At 58.3% G+C, this 14,611-nt stretch overlaps 1 protein-coding gene across 1 annotated transcript; it reads left to right on the top strand.

Annotated features, from left to right (window-relative positions):
- The first annotated feature begins 5,337 nt into the window (after nt 1-5,337).
- On the top strand, nt 5,338-13,941 carry LOC128814119 (uncharacterized). The gene is made up of 11 exons (XM_053989699.1): nt 5,338-5,392; nt 7,614-7,685; nt 7,888-7,959; nt 8,047-8,148; nt 10,370-10,441; nt 10,644-10,715; nt 10,803-10,904; nt 13,125-13,196; nt 13,399-13,470; nt 13,558-13,659; nt 13,931-13,941. The coding sequence occupies exons 1-11, from the start codon at nt 5,353-5,355 to the stop codon at nt 13,939-13,941; spliced, it is 789 nt and encodes a 262-aa protein (XP_053845674.1). The 5' UTR covers nt 5,338-5,352.
- Nucleotides 13,942-14,611: the final 670 nt, after the last annotated feature.

Below are 14,611 nucleotides of genomic sequence, written 5' to 3'. Positions count from 1 at the left end.
GAGTCTAGACAAATGCCCTAGCTGAGGAAGAGGGAAACACATCCCCTGATTGACTTTTAACCGTCGCCATCACCTAAGAAAGAACAGACTACATTAGGCTCTGAGAAGCAGGGAGATAGGGACAGAGAGCCCTGGTGCTGCCACCACGGAAGGAGCGGGGACAGCTGTTGTTCTGGACTTCAGCAACAGACTGCACGCCAAGCCTCCTCATCCTCGGGCCACCGGTGTGCCACAAGGAAAGAAGAAAGGACAGCTGCTGCTCAGGACTCCAGTGATGGACTCTGCACGCCGCCTTCCTTTGGGCTGCCTGGGAAAGCTACGACTGCGGGGGCGAGCTCCGCGTTGAGCCCCCTGCCCAGCTGATCTTTTAAATAAAGAGCTGAACATTAATAAAGGCATTAGCCCTGTTCATTTCAGCAACCCTAGACTGCCTTCCCCAACCCCTCCTCCTACAGCCCTGCCCTTGCACGGCCCGGCAGCAGCCAAAGCTGGAGGCACCTCGGCTTCCAGGCCTCTGGAGCTCGTTCACAGCCCCGGGGAATCGGGACTCGCGCACCAACGCCCCTCCCGCTGCAGCTGCTCCCGGAGCTGGCCCTGAGTGCCCAGAGGCCCAAGGCATGGGAGCAGCCCCGAGAGGGAGCCCTGCTGCGAGCCCAGGGCCAGAGCCAGCCCTGGCTCCTGACTGGGCAGGGGCTGCACTGGCTCCTGACAGGGCCTGACTCTGTCCCCTGGGGCTGGGGGAGCTGTCCCAGGGCAGGGAGGGCCAGGGCTGCCAGGGGCTGCTCAGAGAAGGGTTTGGCCCATGTCCCTCAAAGCAGCGACTGCCAAAGCAGCTGCGCTGGCCCCGGGCTCTCCTCCCGGCCTGCTGGGCTTTGTTGGGTGGCACAGCCTGTGCCAAGGGGCGGCAAGGTGCCTGCAGGCCCCAGCTCTGGGGGAAACAGAGAACGTCCTGGCCGTATCCACCGTGCTGCCAGCTCAGCAGTGCAGCACAGCGCGGGCTCACGCTCCCCGTTGCTCCCACAGATGCAGCCAGCACCACAGCACCTGTTCCAGATTCCCAGAAGGGCATCGGAAGGGGTTGCCATTGGGAAGCACGCTGTTTGCTGCAGTTAATGGCAGATGTGCTTTTTTTTTGTCTTTTCTTCCTGTTGTTCTGTGTTGGAATCTGGTGCTTCTGGAAGATAATACAGTGAGTGTTTTTATCCTCTTTCCCTCAAACAGCTTCTTTTACAAGTCTAATATAGATGGGAAACATTCCCCGAGAGGCTGCAGTGGAGTTGTGGTCAGTCTGTGGTTGCCCCAAGAACTCTGCTGAGGGTTCTGCTGCTGCTCAGTGCTTTCATTGGCCTCTTAATTGCTGGGCCTTGTCCTGGGGGGCCCGCTGGGGCTGCAGCCACTGCTGGCTCCCACTGAGGCTGCCTGGCCAAGAGCAGCCCCAGGGGCACAGGGCAGAGGCCAGGCAAGGTGGGGAGGAGAAAGAGCAGGGACGAGATTGCCCTTGAAAGGCAGTCGTGCTCTGGGGCCCGCTCCTGGCCAGGGAGCCTGCCCAGAGCCGTGCCCTGCTCGCCAGGGCCTTGAGGGGCAGCTGTCCAGCTGGGCCAAGGTGTGCCAGCAGCTCCAGCCGGGCTGGGGAGCCTTGCCAGCTCTGGGCCCTGCTGTGCAGGAGGGTCCCAGTGTGCCACTGGCAGCTGGGGCCTCAGCCATTCCTCTCTCCACAGGACCGCCTCTGCAGCTTCACAAGACCGGCCAAACAGCTCAGTCAGGGAGAACAGGACCTGTCATCTTGCATGTCCGTGCCAGTGTCCATTGTCCCTTCCACAGCTGAATTACCCACTGATTGGGGGGGACATGCTGCCACCACCCAGAACAGGACCCTCTGTCTCCGAGAGTGCTGACCCTGATGTCTGGCCAGGACTGAAGGTGGGCCCCTCCTGCCAGGGAAGGGCTTGAGCAACACCTTGGTGCTTCAGCTCTGGTCCCTGGCTGCTACCACCAGCACTGGCAAAGCTGCTTGTCTGGGCACAGCCAGTGCTGGGCAGGCAGCAGCCGGGCATCAGGCTCCTGAGACACCATGTTTTGGCTTTGTATTTCATTTTTAGAAATTAGAAATTTTTAGAAATATTTAGATTTTTTTTTTTGTTTGGTAAAAAGAAATCTCCAAAAATTCTTCTCTTTTTCCATATTAGTTTAGGATTTTTCAAAATAGTTTTGGAATTCAGAAAAACTTAGACCATTTTTACACTTCTAGAATAAAAAGTAGGATTGCATTTAATTGGTAATCTTTACTCAGCAAAGAGCTAAGACAACCCAAGGCACCTAGTCTACTGGTGAGGCTCTTTTCCCACTGCAGATTTGTACAACAACTAATGTAAAACCTTTTCCCTGATATTTTCCGGGATTTCTGACAAGCTCGCCTCTCAGTCTTCAGAGGCAAACTTTGAGCACAGTGGCAATCTCCTGCTGTGCAGGTAGGTCTCCTGTTTTTTTCTTGGTTTAGGGTAAATTTGGGAGATCACCTCCAAAGGGGTTCCCTAGAAAACAGATTCAAGCGGCCCCTCCCCCAGCTAGTTTGAGAAAAAGATTTTTTTGGAGAAAAGTGAAAAAAACCTCTTTATTTAACAGGCAAAGCATTCACCATCAGAAAAAAACATGAACTATATTAAACAATAAAACCTCTCGCCGCTTAGAAGAAATGGCAAACTCAGAAAGTCCCCTTTGTGGGCTGTGGCTCTGCTCACTCATTCTTTTGTCAGTCCCTCTGGGCCTGGAAATGCCGCAGCCCAGGCCCAGCCTGCTGGGCCACAGGTGTGAGCTGCTGGTGCTCTTCTGGGTGTTCAGTCCAGATCAGGTTAAACAGTTCCACGAAAAAAGAAAAACCACAGTCCAGCAAAATTCTCTGCCTCAGCTAGCTAAATGCTAACTAAAAAGCAAAGGAGAGCTCTATCCCGCTGTCTGTCCCTGCCGCAGACAACACAGTCCAGGAGAAGGATGCAGGGGAGCAAGTGCGGTTTCTGATAACAAATTCCTTCTCGCCCCCCTCCTTCACTCTTGGAACCAGTCCTAAAGGTGCAAAACTTATTTCTGGGCTAAACTGACAATTGGGGATACAAGCATCAGAAAGTCACCCCAGGACAGTGTCCCAGCTGCAACTGGGGCCTCAGCTACCTCCTCTCTCAACAGCTTCCTCTCTGAATGGGCCAAAGAACTCAAAGAACGGCCAAACTACTCAGTCTGGGACACATCTGCCTGACATTTCCCATCTCCATGCCCATGCCAGATGTCCCTGTCACAGCTGCATGACCAGCTTGTTGCTCTACAGATGCTGCCTCCAGCGAAACAAGACCCTGTGTCCCTGAAGGTTTTGCTGAGCAATGGCCCTTGAATAAAACAAAACATTTCCAATCAGGGCAGTCCATTTGTACAGATGGGGGTACACTCTGGGGGTACAGCCAATGCCATGAGGTCACAGCAGGCTCTGGGGTCACAGCAGGCTGAGGTCACAGCAGGCTCTGAGGTCACAGAGGTGCCAGAGCCCCGTGGCTGCACAGCACCACAAGGACCGAGCAGTCAGTCCTTGAGCACAACTGTTGCAGCAGCAGCGGCGGTGGCAGCAGTGGTGCTGACATTGGGACAGCGGTGTCAGGACAGCGGTGGCAGCAAGAGCTGCGGGACTGGCAGAGGGCGAGGCACCATGGCCCTTGCTCTACGCCTCTTCCTCCCGCTCCTCCTGGCCGTGGCCCTGCCTGCCAGGGCTGCCCAGGCTGCTCCGTTGCAAGCGCGGGGAGCAGGTGAGCCGGCAGCCTGGCTCCCCTTTCCCGGGAGAGCGCTCCCTGCTCGCCAGGAAGCGCTGGGGGATGGTTTTCCCCTGGGCTTGAGGGAGTGTTTCCTGGGGAAAAGAGAGGGAGAGAGTCCGCAGGGGCCTGGGGCTGCCCCATTTCCTCTCCAGGGATGTTGCACAGAATCTTAAAGAGGCTGGACTGTGACCAGGAGACAGCCCTGAGCTCCACAGGCCCCTCTGCAGCTTTGGCCTTGTCCATTTGCCACCTGGCTCCCACAGCCTTACCTGACCTCCTTGCAGAGCCCAGTTCTCTAAGGCAGAAGGAGATCCCAGCACACCATGGAAATGGTTCTCATCTGTGCTTCCTTCTAGATTGGGATCGTGACATGGATAATTTGGAAATGCTGGTGAATGATGCTTTGAGGATCTTTGCAGATGCTGGAGGCAAGTTCTCAATGTACCTTTCCTGATAGAATAATCAAGTCCCAATCAAGCAAGAGCTCTCTTATGCCAATTCTCTTAAGTTCATCTGAAGATTGATGGATTCCAAAAAGATTGCCCTGCTCCCTTCGAGACCCCTGAGTGATCCCACAGGATCACTGTCAGTGGGAGGAAGGAGCACTTGGCTGTCCATCTTCCTCCCATGTGCAATGCCAGTGTGTCCTTCTGTGTGCTCTGTGCAGCCAGGGAGAAGAGCAGAGAGGGAAGGGGCCGGGCCCAGGGCTGTGCCCCGGGGCTGAGCCTTTCACAGCTCCTTTGCCGGCCCCAGGGAGCCTGAGCTGCTCCTGCGGCTGCTGCTGCTGCTGCCAAGGCCTGGCCCTGGCTGGGGCTGGGTTTAGAGCTGCTGGCAGCTCCAGGGAGTCCTTTCTGCCCCGACTGCCCAGCAAGGGGCTCCTTCCATCCCAGTGTGGGGCTGCCACAGGCATGTGCTCCCCCTGCCCCTGCTCCTGAGTGGGAGGCAGAGCTGAGTGAGTGCCTTGGAGGCCACCAATCACCCAGGAGCACTCTCTGCCACTCTGGCCTGAAGGAGAATCTTCAGCAGAGACACAGGAGCTGTTCTGTGCTGCCTTTCTTTGCAGATAACCCTGTTGGTGAAAGCGATCTGGCTTCCCAACCCACATTCAGGATTGAGCCTCTGGGAGATGCTGAGGGTAGGTCAAGGCCTTTCCCCCTGGGAGAGCTGCCAGCTCAGAGCCCAAAGCTCGGCCAGGGGGGCATCGCTGCAGGTGCCAGGACAGAACCATGCACGTCTGTGCCCTCGCCCTGCGCCATCCCCTCAGCGCTCCTGCGGCTCAGTGCTGCCCGTGCAGATCTGCAGAGATGACAGAAGCTTCTGTGGCTGTTGGGTTACAGGTGTGTCTGCAGGGAGGACTTTTCCTGCTCCTTTGGTGGATGTTGCACGCAAGCCCAGCTCCCATCGCAGGGGTGAGTAGTGTGTCCCTGCTGAGCCCACAGGCTGAGCCCTGGTTTTGTGGGATCCATTCCTGGGAAATGGAACTCTGTTGCTCTAAGGTCCTCCAGTGGGAAAGAACAAAGCTAAAGGACACCAGAAAGCCCAGGAACCATCCAAACGCATGGGACAGCTGTTGAGGGAAATGGAACAGGCAGGACAAGGTGGGTGCATTTCCCTCAGCCTTCCCCTGGGACTCAGCAGCCGAGGGCGTTCCCTGCACATCTGGACACACCGTGCCCGGCACAGCGGGAAGGGATCCATGGCAGCCTGGCTGCCCCGCTGCTGCTTTCACGGCCTGCAGGGCTGTTTCCCAGCCTGGCCTGGCTGCAGCTTCTCCCCAGCCGCTGCAGGAAGGCATTTGGCAGCAGCTGACAGGGAGCCCAAACTGCACCATGGGCCATGCACACCCTGAGATCCCCTGCAATTTCCTGGTCCCCAGGCAGCTAAGGAGGGGTGGTGGTTTGGAGAAGGGAGGGCCCTGGCCTGCCCAAAAAGTTCATACGAGTTCCTTGTGGCTTTGGTCCGCTACGGCCTCAGGCAGCCGGGATGCCCAGCTAGCACTGCCTTTTGGTGAGGCCGTAGCCGCCGTGTGCACGGGCGCTCCAGGGCTATGGCGTTCGCCTCCCTGCTAGTGCTGAGCGCTCCGGCGTGGGTACGCAGCTTTAGTAGCTTCACGCTGAGAGGAAGCAAAGGGACGAGAGAGGCACACTTTGCTTGTGAGCCTGAGAATGTTTTATTTCCCGTGTGGTCACAGCGATGGGCAGGGCGACCGTCCCCAGGTCGGTGCAAGGCAAAATGGCGACAGGACAAGAGAGGGCATTAGGTTAAATAGGGGGCGGGAGAACAGGGGTGGGAAACCCCCTCGCCCGATAGGGACAGACAACAGGGGAGTGACATAGAGCATAACAACTTATGGGAACATAGCAGAGGTGGGTATGGTGTTCTGGGACAAATAGCATTGCAAAGGTGGGGTGACTGATACAGAACTTTCAAGAAGAATCAGGGAGTGGCTACGAGATTGACATGTAAGAGCTCCTGTGGTAGCCAGCTTGGATTGCTGAGCCTCTGGGCCTGAGCCCTGCTGAGGTTTGAGCTGCCATTTCTGCTCCTTCGCAGTGTGGGCACAGCCCAGACAAGATCGGCACAGCCCAGAGGAATTATCCCGAGCAGGCTCAGGGCACTCGGGTACTGAGCAGTCCTGCTGGGGTCCCTCTGTGGGAGACACATCCCGAAACCTGGGAGAGACTGCACAGGGAGCCCATGGTGGGGAAAGGGCAGAGGGCAGGAGCAAGGAAGGCTCCAGTGTGTCCTGAGAGGGACTGGCTATGTCCCCTTGGGCTGAGGAAGCTGTCCCAAGAGAGGGAGCGCAGGAGGGAAGGAATGGTTCTGGCATTCGTGCTGCAGTTATCCCTAGGGCTTTAGGGACGTTTCCCTCTGTGGGAGGGAGAGGGCCCCAGGGCCCTTGGGCTACTCCAGCCACCCCTCCAGGGATGTTGCACAGGGCCTGCAAAAAGGATGGAGAGTGAGCAGGAGCCAGCCCTGAGCTGCCCAGGCCCCTGTGCATCTTTGGCCATGCCCATTGACATCAGGCTCCCATGGCCTTAGCCGACCCCCTTGCAGTGCCCAGTTCCCTGAGGCAAAAGGGGATCCCAGCACACCATGGAAGCAGTTCTGTTTTATGCTCCCTTCTAGACTGGGATCATGACATGGATTCCCTGCTCGTCCTTCTGGGTCACAGTTTGAAGACCTTGGCACAAGCTGTAGCCAAGTTCTCAAAGTCCATTTTTACTTAGAGAATAATCAGTCAATGTGGCACAAGCTCACACTTGTGCCACTTTGCTTAAGAATAGGCAGGTTGTTGAATTCCAGAAGCCTTGTCCTGGAGCCCTGAGCGATCCCACAGGATCACTGTCAGTGGGAGGAAGGAGCACTTGGCTGTCCATCTTCCTCCCATGTGCAATGCCAGTGTGTCCTTCCGTGTGCTCTGTGCAGCCAGGGAGAAGAGCAGAGAGGGAAGGGGCCGGGCCCAGGGCTGTGCCCCGCGGCTGAGCCTTTCACAGCTCCTTTGCCGGCCCCAGGGAGCCTGAGCTGCTCCTGCTGCTGCTGCTGCCAAGGCCTGGCCCTGGCTGGGGCTGGGTTTAGAGCTGCTGGCAGCTCCAGGGAGTCCTTTCTGCCCCGACTGCCCAGCAAGGGGCTCCTTCCATCCCAGTGTGGGGCCGCCACAGGCACGTGCTCCCCCTGCCCCTGCTCCTGAGTGGGAGGCAGAGCTGAGCGAGTGCCTTGGAGGCCACCAATCACCCAGGGGCACTCTCTGCCACTCTGGCCTGAAGGAGAATCTTCAGCAGAGACACAGGAGCTGTTCTGTGCTGCCTTTCTTTGCAGATAACCCTGTTGGTGAAAGCGATCTGGCTTCCCAACCCACATTCAGGATTGAGCCTCTGGGAGATGCTGAGGGTAGGTCAAGGCATTTCCCCCTGGGAGAGCTGCCAGCTCAGAGCCCAAAGCTCGGCCAGGGGGGCATTGCTGCAGGTGCCAGGACAGAACCATGCACGTCTGTGCCCTCGCCCTGCGCCATCCCCTCAGCGCTCCTGCGGCTCAGTGCTGCCCGTGCAGATCTGCAGAGATGACAGAAGCTTCTGTGGCTGTTGTGTTACAGGTGTGTCTGCAGGGAGGACTTTTCCTGCTCCTTTGGTGGATGTTGCACGCAAGCCCAGCTCCCATCGCAGGGGTGAGTAGTGTGTCCCTGCTGAGCCCACAGGCTGAGCCCTGGTTTTGTGGGATCCATTCCTGGGAAATGGAACTCTGTTGCTCTAAGGTCCTCCAGCGGGAAAGAACAAAGCTAAAGGACACCAGAAAGCCCAGGAACCATCCAAACGCATGGGGCAGCTGTTGAGGGAAATGGAACGGGCAGGACAAGGTGGGTGCATTTCCCCCAGGCTACCCCTGGGACTCAGCAGCCGGGGGCGTTCCCTGCACATCTGGACACACCGTGCCCGGCACAGCGGGAAGGGATCCATGGCAGCCTGGCTGCCCCGCTGCTGCTTTCACGGCCTGCAGGGCTGTTTCCCAGCCTGGCCTGGCTGCAGCTTCTCCCCAGCCGCTGCAGGAAGGCATTTGGCAGCAGCTGACAGGGAGCCCAAACTGCACCATGGGCCATGCACACCCTGAGATCCCCTGCAATTTCCTGGTCCCCAGGCAGCTAAGGAGGGGTGGTGGTTTGGAGAAGGGAGGGCCCTGGCCTGCCCAAAAAGTTCATACGAGTTCCTTGTGGCTTTGGTCCGCTACGGCCTCAGGCAGCCGGGATGCCCAGCTAGCACTGCCTTTTGGTGAGGCCGTAGCCACCGTGTGCACGGGCGCTCCAGGGCTATGGCGTTCGCCTCCCTGCTAGTGCTGAGCGCTCCGGCGTGGGTACGCAGCTTTAGTAGCTTCACGCTGAGAGGAAGCAAAGGGACGAGAGAGGCACACTGTGCTTGTGAGCCTGAGAATGTTTTATTTCCCACGTGGTCACAGCGATGGGCAGGGCGACTGTCCCCAGGTCGGTGCAAGGCAAAATGGCGACAGGACAAGAGAGGGCATTAGGTTAAATAGGGGGCGGGAGAACAGGGGTGGGAAACCCCCTCGCCCGATAGGGACAGACAACAGGGGAGTGACATAGAGCATAACAACTTATGGGAACATAGCAGAGGTGGGTATGGTGTTCTGGGACAAATAGCATTGCAAAGGTGGGGTGACTGATACAGAACTTTCAAGAAGAATCAGGGAGTGGCTACGAGATTGACATGTAAGAGCTCCTGTGGTAGCCAGCTTGGATTGCTGAGCCTCTGGGCCTGAGCCCTGCTGAGGTTTGAGCTGCCATTTCTGCTCCTTCGCAGTGTGGGCACAGCCCAGACAAGATCGGCACAGCCCAGAGGAATTATCCCGAGCAGGCTCAGGGCACTCGGGTACTGAGCAGTCCTGCTGGGGTCCCTCTGTGGGAGACACATCCCGAAACCTGGGAGAGACTGCACAGGGAGCCCATGGTGGGGAAAGGGCAGAGGGCAGGAGCAAGGAAGGCTCCAGTGTGTCCTGAGAGGGACTGGCTATGTCCCCTTGGGCTGAGGAAGCTGTCCCAAGAGAGGGAGCGCAGGAGGGAAGGAATGGTTCTGGCATTCGTGCTGCAGTTATCCCTAGGGCTTTAGGGACGTTTCCCTCTGTGGGAGGGAGAGGGCCCCAGGGCCCTTGGGCTACTCCAGCCACCCCTCCAGGGATGTTGCACAGGGCCTGCAAAAAGGATGGAGAGTGAGCAGGAGCCAGCCCTGAGCTGCCCAGGCCCCTGTGCATCTTTGGCCATGCCCATTGACATCAGGCTCCCATGGCCTTAGCCGACCCCCTTGCAGTGCCCAGTTCCCTGAGGCAAAAGGGGATCCCAGCACACCATGGAAGCAGTTCTGTTTTATGCTCCCTTCTAGACTGGGATCATGACATGGATTCCCTGCTCGTCCTTCTGGGTCACAGTTTGAAGACCTTGGCACAAGCTGTAGCCAAGTTCTCAAAGTCCATTTTTACTTAGAGTATAATCAGTCAATGTGGCACAAGCTCACACTTGTGCCACTTTGCTTAAGAATAGGCAGGTTGTTGAATTCCAGAAGCCTTGTCCTGGAGCCCTGAGCGATCCCACAGGATCACTGTCAGTGGGAGGAAGGAGCACTTGGCTGTCCATCTTCCTCCCATGTGCAATGCCAGTGTGTCCTTCCGTGTGCTCTGTGCAGCCAGGGAGAAGAGCAGAGAGGGAAGGGGCCGGGCCCAGGGCTGTGCCCCGCGGCTGAGCCTTTCACAGCTCCTTTGCCGGCCCCAGGGAGCCTGAGCTGCTCCTGCTGCTGCTGCTGCCAAGGCCTGGCCCTGGCTGGGGCTGGGTTTAGAGCTGCTGGCAGCTCCAGGGAGTCCTTTCTGCCCCGACTGCCCAGCAAGGGGCTCCTTCCATCCCAGTGTGGGGCCGCCACAGGCACGTGCTCCCCCTGCCCCTGCTCCTGAGTGGGAGGCAGAGCTGAGCGAGTGCCTTGGAGGCCACCAATCACCCAGGGGCACTCTCTGCCACTCTGGCCTGAAGGAGAATCTTCAGCAGAGACACAGGAGCTGTTCTGTGCTGCCTTTCTTTGCAGATAACCCTGTTGGTGAAAGCGATCTGGCTTCCCAACCCACATTCAGGATTGAGCCTCTGGGAGATGCTGAGGGTAGGTCAAGGCCTTTCCCCCTGGGAGAGCTGCCAGCTCAGAGCCCAAAGCTCGGCCAGGGGGGCATTGCTGCAGGTGCCAGGACAGAACCATGCACGTCTGTGCCCTCGCCCTGCGCCATCCCCTCAGCGCTCCTGCGGCTCAGTGCTGCCCGTGCAGATCTGCAGAGATGACAGAAGCTTCTGTGGCTGTTGGGTTACAGGTGTGTCTGCAGGGAGGACTTTTCCTGCTCCTTTGGTGGATGTTGCACGCAAGCCCAGCTCCCATCGCAGGGGTGAGTAGTGTGTCCCTGCTGAGCCCACAGGCTGAGCCCTGGTTTTGTGGGATCCATTCCTGGGAAATGGAACTCTGTTGCTCTAAGGTCCTCCAGCGGGAAAGAACAAAGCTAAAGGACACCAGAAAGCCCAGGAACCATCCAAACGCATGGGGCAGCTGTTGAGGGAAATGGAACGGGCAGGACAAGGTGGGTGCATTTCCCCCAGGCTACCCCTGGGACTCAGCAGCCGGGGGCGTTCCCTGCACATCTGGACACACCGTGCCCGGCACAGCGGGAAGGGATCCATGGCAGCCTGGCTGCCCCGCTGCTGCTTTCACGGCCTGCAGGGCTGTTTCCCAGCCTGGCCTGGCTGCAGCTTCTCCCCAGCCGCTGCAGGAAGGCATTTGGCAGCAGCTGACAGGGAGCCCAAACTGCACCATGGGCCATGCACACCCTGAGATCCCCTGCAATTTCCTGGTCCCCAGGCAGCTAAGGAGGGGTGGTGGTTTGGAGAAGGGAGGGCCCTGGCCTGCCCAAAAAGTTCATACGAGTTCCTTGTGGCTTTGGTCCGCTACGGCCTCAGGCAGCCGGGATGCCCAGCTAGCACTGCCTTTTGGTGAGGCCGTAGCCGCCGTGTGCACGGGCGCTCCAGGGCTATGGCGTTCGCCTCCCTGCTAGTGCTGAGCGCTCCGGCGTGGGTACGCAGCTTTAGTAGCTTCACGCTGAGAGGAAGCAAAGGGACGAGAGAGGCACACTTTGCTTGTGAGCCTGAGAATGTTTTATTTCCCGCGTGGTCACAGCGATGGGCAGGGCGACCGTCCCCAGGTCGGTGCAAGGCAAAATGGCGACAGGACAAGAGAGGGCATTAGGTTAAATAGGGGGCGGGAGAACAGGGGTGGGAAACCCCCTCGCCCGATAGGGACAGACAACAGGGGAGTGACATAGAGCATAACAACTATGGGAACATAACAGAGGTGGGTACGGTGTTCTGGGACAAATAGCATTGCAAAGGTGGGGTGACTGATACAGAACTTTCAAGAAGAATCAGGGAGTGGCTACGAGATTGACATGTAAGAGCTCCTGTGGTAGCCAACTTGGATTGCTGAGCCTCTGGGCCTGAGCCCTGCTGAGGTTTGAGCTGCCATTTCTGCTCCTTCGCAGTGTGGGCACAGCCCAGACAAGATCGGCACAGCCCAGAGGAATTATCCCGAGCAGGCTCAGGGCACTCGGGTACTGAGCAGTCTTGCTGGGGTCCCTCTGTGGGAGACACATCCCGAAACCTGGGAGAGACTGCACAGGGAGCCCATGGTGGGGAAAGGGCAGAGGGCAGGAGCAAGGAAGGCTCCAGTGTGTCCTGAGAGGGACTGGCTATGTCCCCTTGGGCTGAGGAAGCTGTCCCAAGAGAGGGAGCGCAGGAGGGAAGGAATGGTTCTGGCATTCGTGCTGCAGTTATCCCTAGGGCTTTAGGGACGTTTCCCTCTGTGGGAGGGAGAGGGCCCCAGGGCCCTTGGGCTACTCCAGCCACCCCTCCAGGGATGTTGCACAGGGCCTGCAAAAAGGATGGAGAGTGAGCAGGAGCCAGCCCTGAGCTGCCCAGGCCCCTGTGCATCTTTGGCCATGCCCATTGACATCAGGCTCCCATGGCCTTAGCCGACCCCCTTGCAGTGCCCAGTTCCCTGAGGCAAAAGGGGATCCCAGCACACCATGGAAGCAGTTCTGTTTTATGCTCCCTTCTAGACTGGGATCATGACATGGATTCCCTGCTCGTCCTTCTGGGTCACAGTTTGAAGACCTTGGCACAAGCTGTAGCCAAGTTCTCAAAGTCCATTTTTACTTAGAGTATAATCAGTCAATGTGGCACAAGCTCACACTTGTGCCACTTTGCTTAAGAATAGGCAGGTTGTTGAATTCCAGAAGCCTTGTCCTGGAGCCCTGAGCGATCCCACAGGATCACTGTCAGTGGGAGGAAGGAGCACTTGGCTGTCCATCTTCCTCCCATGTGCAATGCCAGTGTGTCCTTCCGTGTGCTCTGTGCAGCCAGGGAGAAGAGCAGAGAGGGAAGGGGCCGGGCCCAGGGCTGTGCCCCGCGGCTGAGCCTTTCACAGCTCCTTTGCCGGCCCCAGGGAGCCTGAGCTGCTCCTGCTGCTGCTGCTGCCAAGGCCTGGCCCTGGCTGGGGCTGGGTTTAGAGCTGCTGGCAGCTCCAGGGAGTCCTTTCTGCCCCGACTGCCCAGCAAGGGGCTCCTTCCATCCCAGTGTGGGGCCGCCACAGGCACGTGCTCCCCCTGCCCCTGCTCCTGAGTGGGAGGCAGAGCTGAGCGAGTGCCTTGGAGGCCACCAATCACCCAGGGGCACTCTCTGCCACTCTGGCCTGAAGGAGAATCTTCAGCAGAGACACAGGAGCTGTTCTGTGCTGCCTTTCTTTGCAGATAACCCTGTTGGTGAAAGCGATCTGGCTTCCCAACCCACATTCAGGATTGAGCCTCTGGGAGATGCTGAGGGTAGGTCAAGGCCTTTCCCCCTGGGAGAGCTGCCAGCTCAGAGCCCAAAGCTCGGCCAGGGGGGCATTGCTGCAGGTGCCAGGACAGAACCATGCACGTCTGTGCCCTCGCCCTGCGCCGTCCCCTCAGCGCTCCTGCGGCTCAGTGCTGCTCGTGCAGAACTGCAGAGATGACAGAAGCTTCTGTGGCTGTTGTGTTACAGGTGTGTCTGCAGGGAGGACTTTTCCTGCTCCTTTGGTGGATGTTGCACGCAAGCCCAGCTCCCATCGCAGGGGTGAGTAGTGTGTCCCTGCTGAGCCCACAGGCTGAGCCCTGGTTTTGTGGGATCCATTCCTGGGAAATGGAACTCTGTTGCTCTAAGGTCCTCCAGCGGGAAAGAACAAAGCTAAAGGACACCAGAAAGCCCAGGAACCATCCAAACGCATGGGACAGCCGTTGAGGGAAATGGAACGGGCAGGACAAGGTGGGTGCATTTCCCCCAGGCTACCCCTGGGACTCAGCAGCCGGGGGCGTTCCCTGCACATCTGGACACATCGTGCCCGGCACAGCGGGAAGGGATCCATGGCAGCCTGGCTGTCCCGCTGCTGCTTTCACGGCCTGCAGGGCTGTTTCCCAGCCTGGCCTGGCTGCAGCTTCTCCCCAGCCGCTGCAGGAAGGCATTTGGCAGCAGCTGACAGGGAGCTCAAACTGCACCATGGGCCGTGCACAACCTGAGATCCCCTGCAATTTCCCAGTCTTTGGGTAGATCAGGAGGGGTGGTGGTTTGGAAAAGAGAGAGGCCTGTCACAGCCCCATGTGCCTGGGCCTTATCCTGATCCTTATCCATGTGTTTGACAAGTATTGCCTCCTGAAGTTTCCACCTCCCCCGTGGGTAATGGTTCCATGTGATCCAGCTCTGCCTCTTCCTTTCTCAGGGATGGACAGAGAGGCTTTATGGAAGGCAGCATTTCCTGAAGGAAGGGAGGCAATTCCAGGCATGGGCACAGTCACAGGAGGTAATTGCTCTGCTGAGCTCAGCCCTCGGTGAGGCTGTGGGGCAGAAGCTCTTCCCCAAGGCCCTGAGCTGTGTGAGAGGGTCTGACTGTTCCTTGGCCTGTCTAAGCTCACTGAGCAGAGATAGGCAAGAAGGGATAGTTGTGGCACTGCCTGCTGCCGATTACGCCAGGGATTTAGTGAGGGTATCCTCTGTGGGAGTGAGAGAACCACCATGGGCCCTGGGCAGGAGCAGCCACCCCTCCAGGCATGTTGCACAGGGCCTGCAAAGAGTGTGGAGAGTGACCAGGAGCCAGCCCAGAGCTCCCCAGCCAGGCCCCTGTGCATCTTTGGCCATGTCCATTGACATCGGGCTCCCACGGCCTTAGCCCACCCCCTTGCAGTGCCCAGTTCCCTGAGGCAGAGGGAGAGCCCTGCACACC

The sequence above is a fragment of the Vidua macroura genome, chromosome 13 (genome assembly GCF_024509145.1).
Source record: "Vidua macroura isolate BioBank_ID:100142 chromosome 13, ASM2450914v1, whole genome shotgun sequence".
NCBI lineage: Eukaryota > Metazoa > Chordata > Aves > Passeriformes > Viduidae > Vidua > Vidua macroura.
Note: the sequence above shows the minus strand (reverse complement) of the source record. Positions and strands in the feature narration are given on the sequence as shown.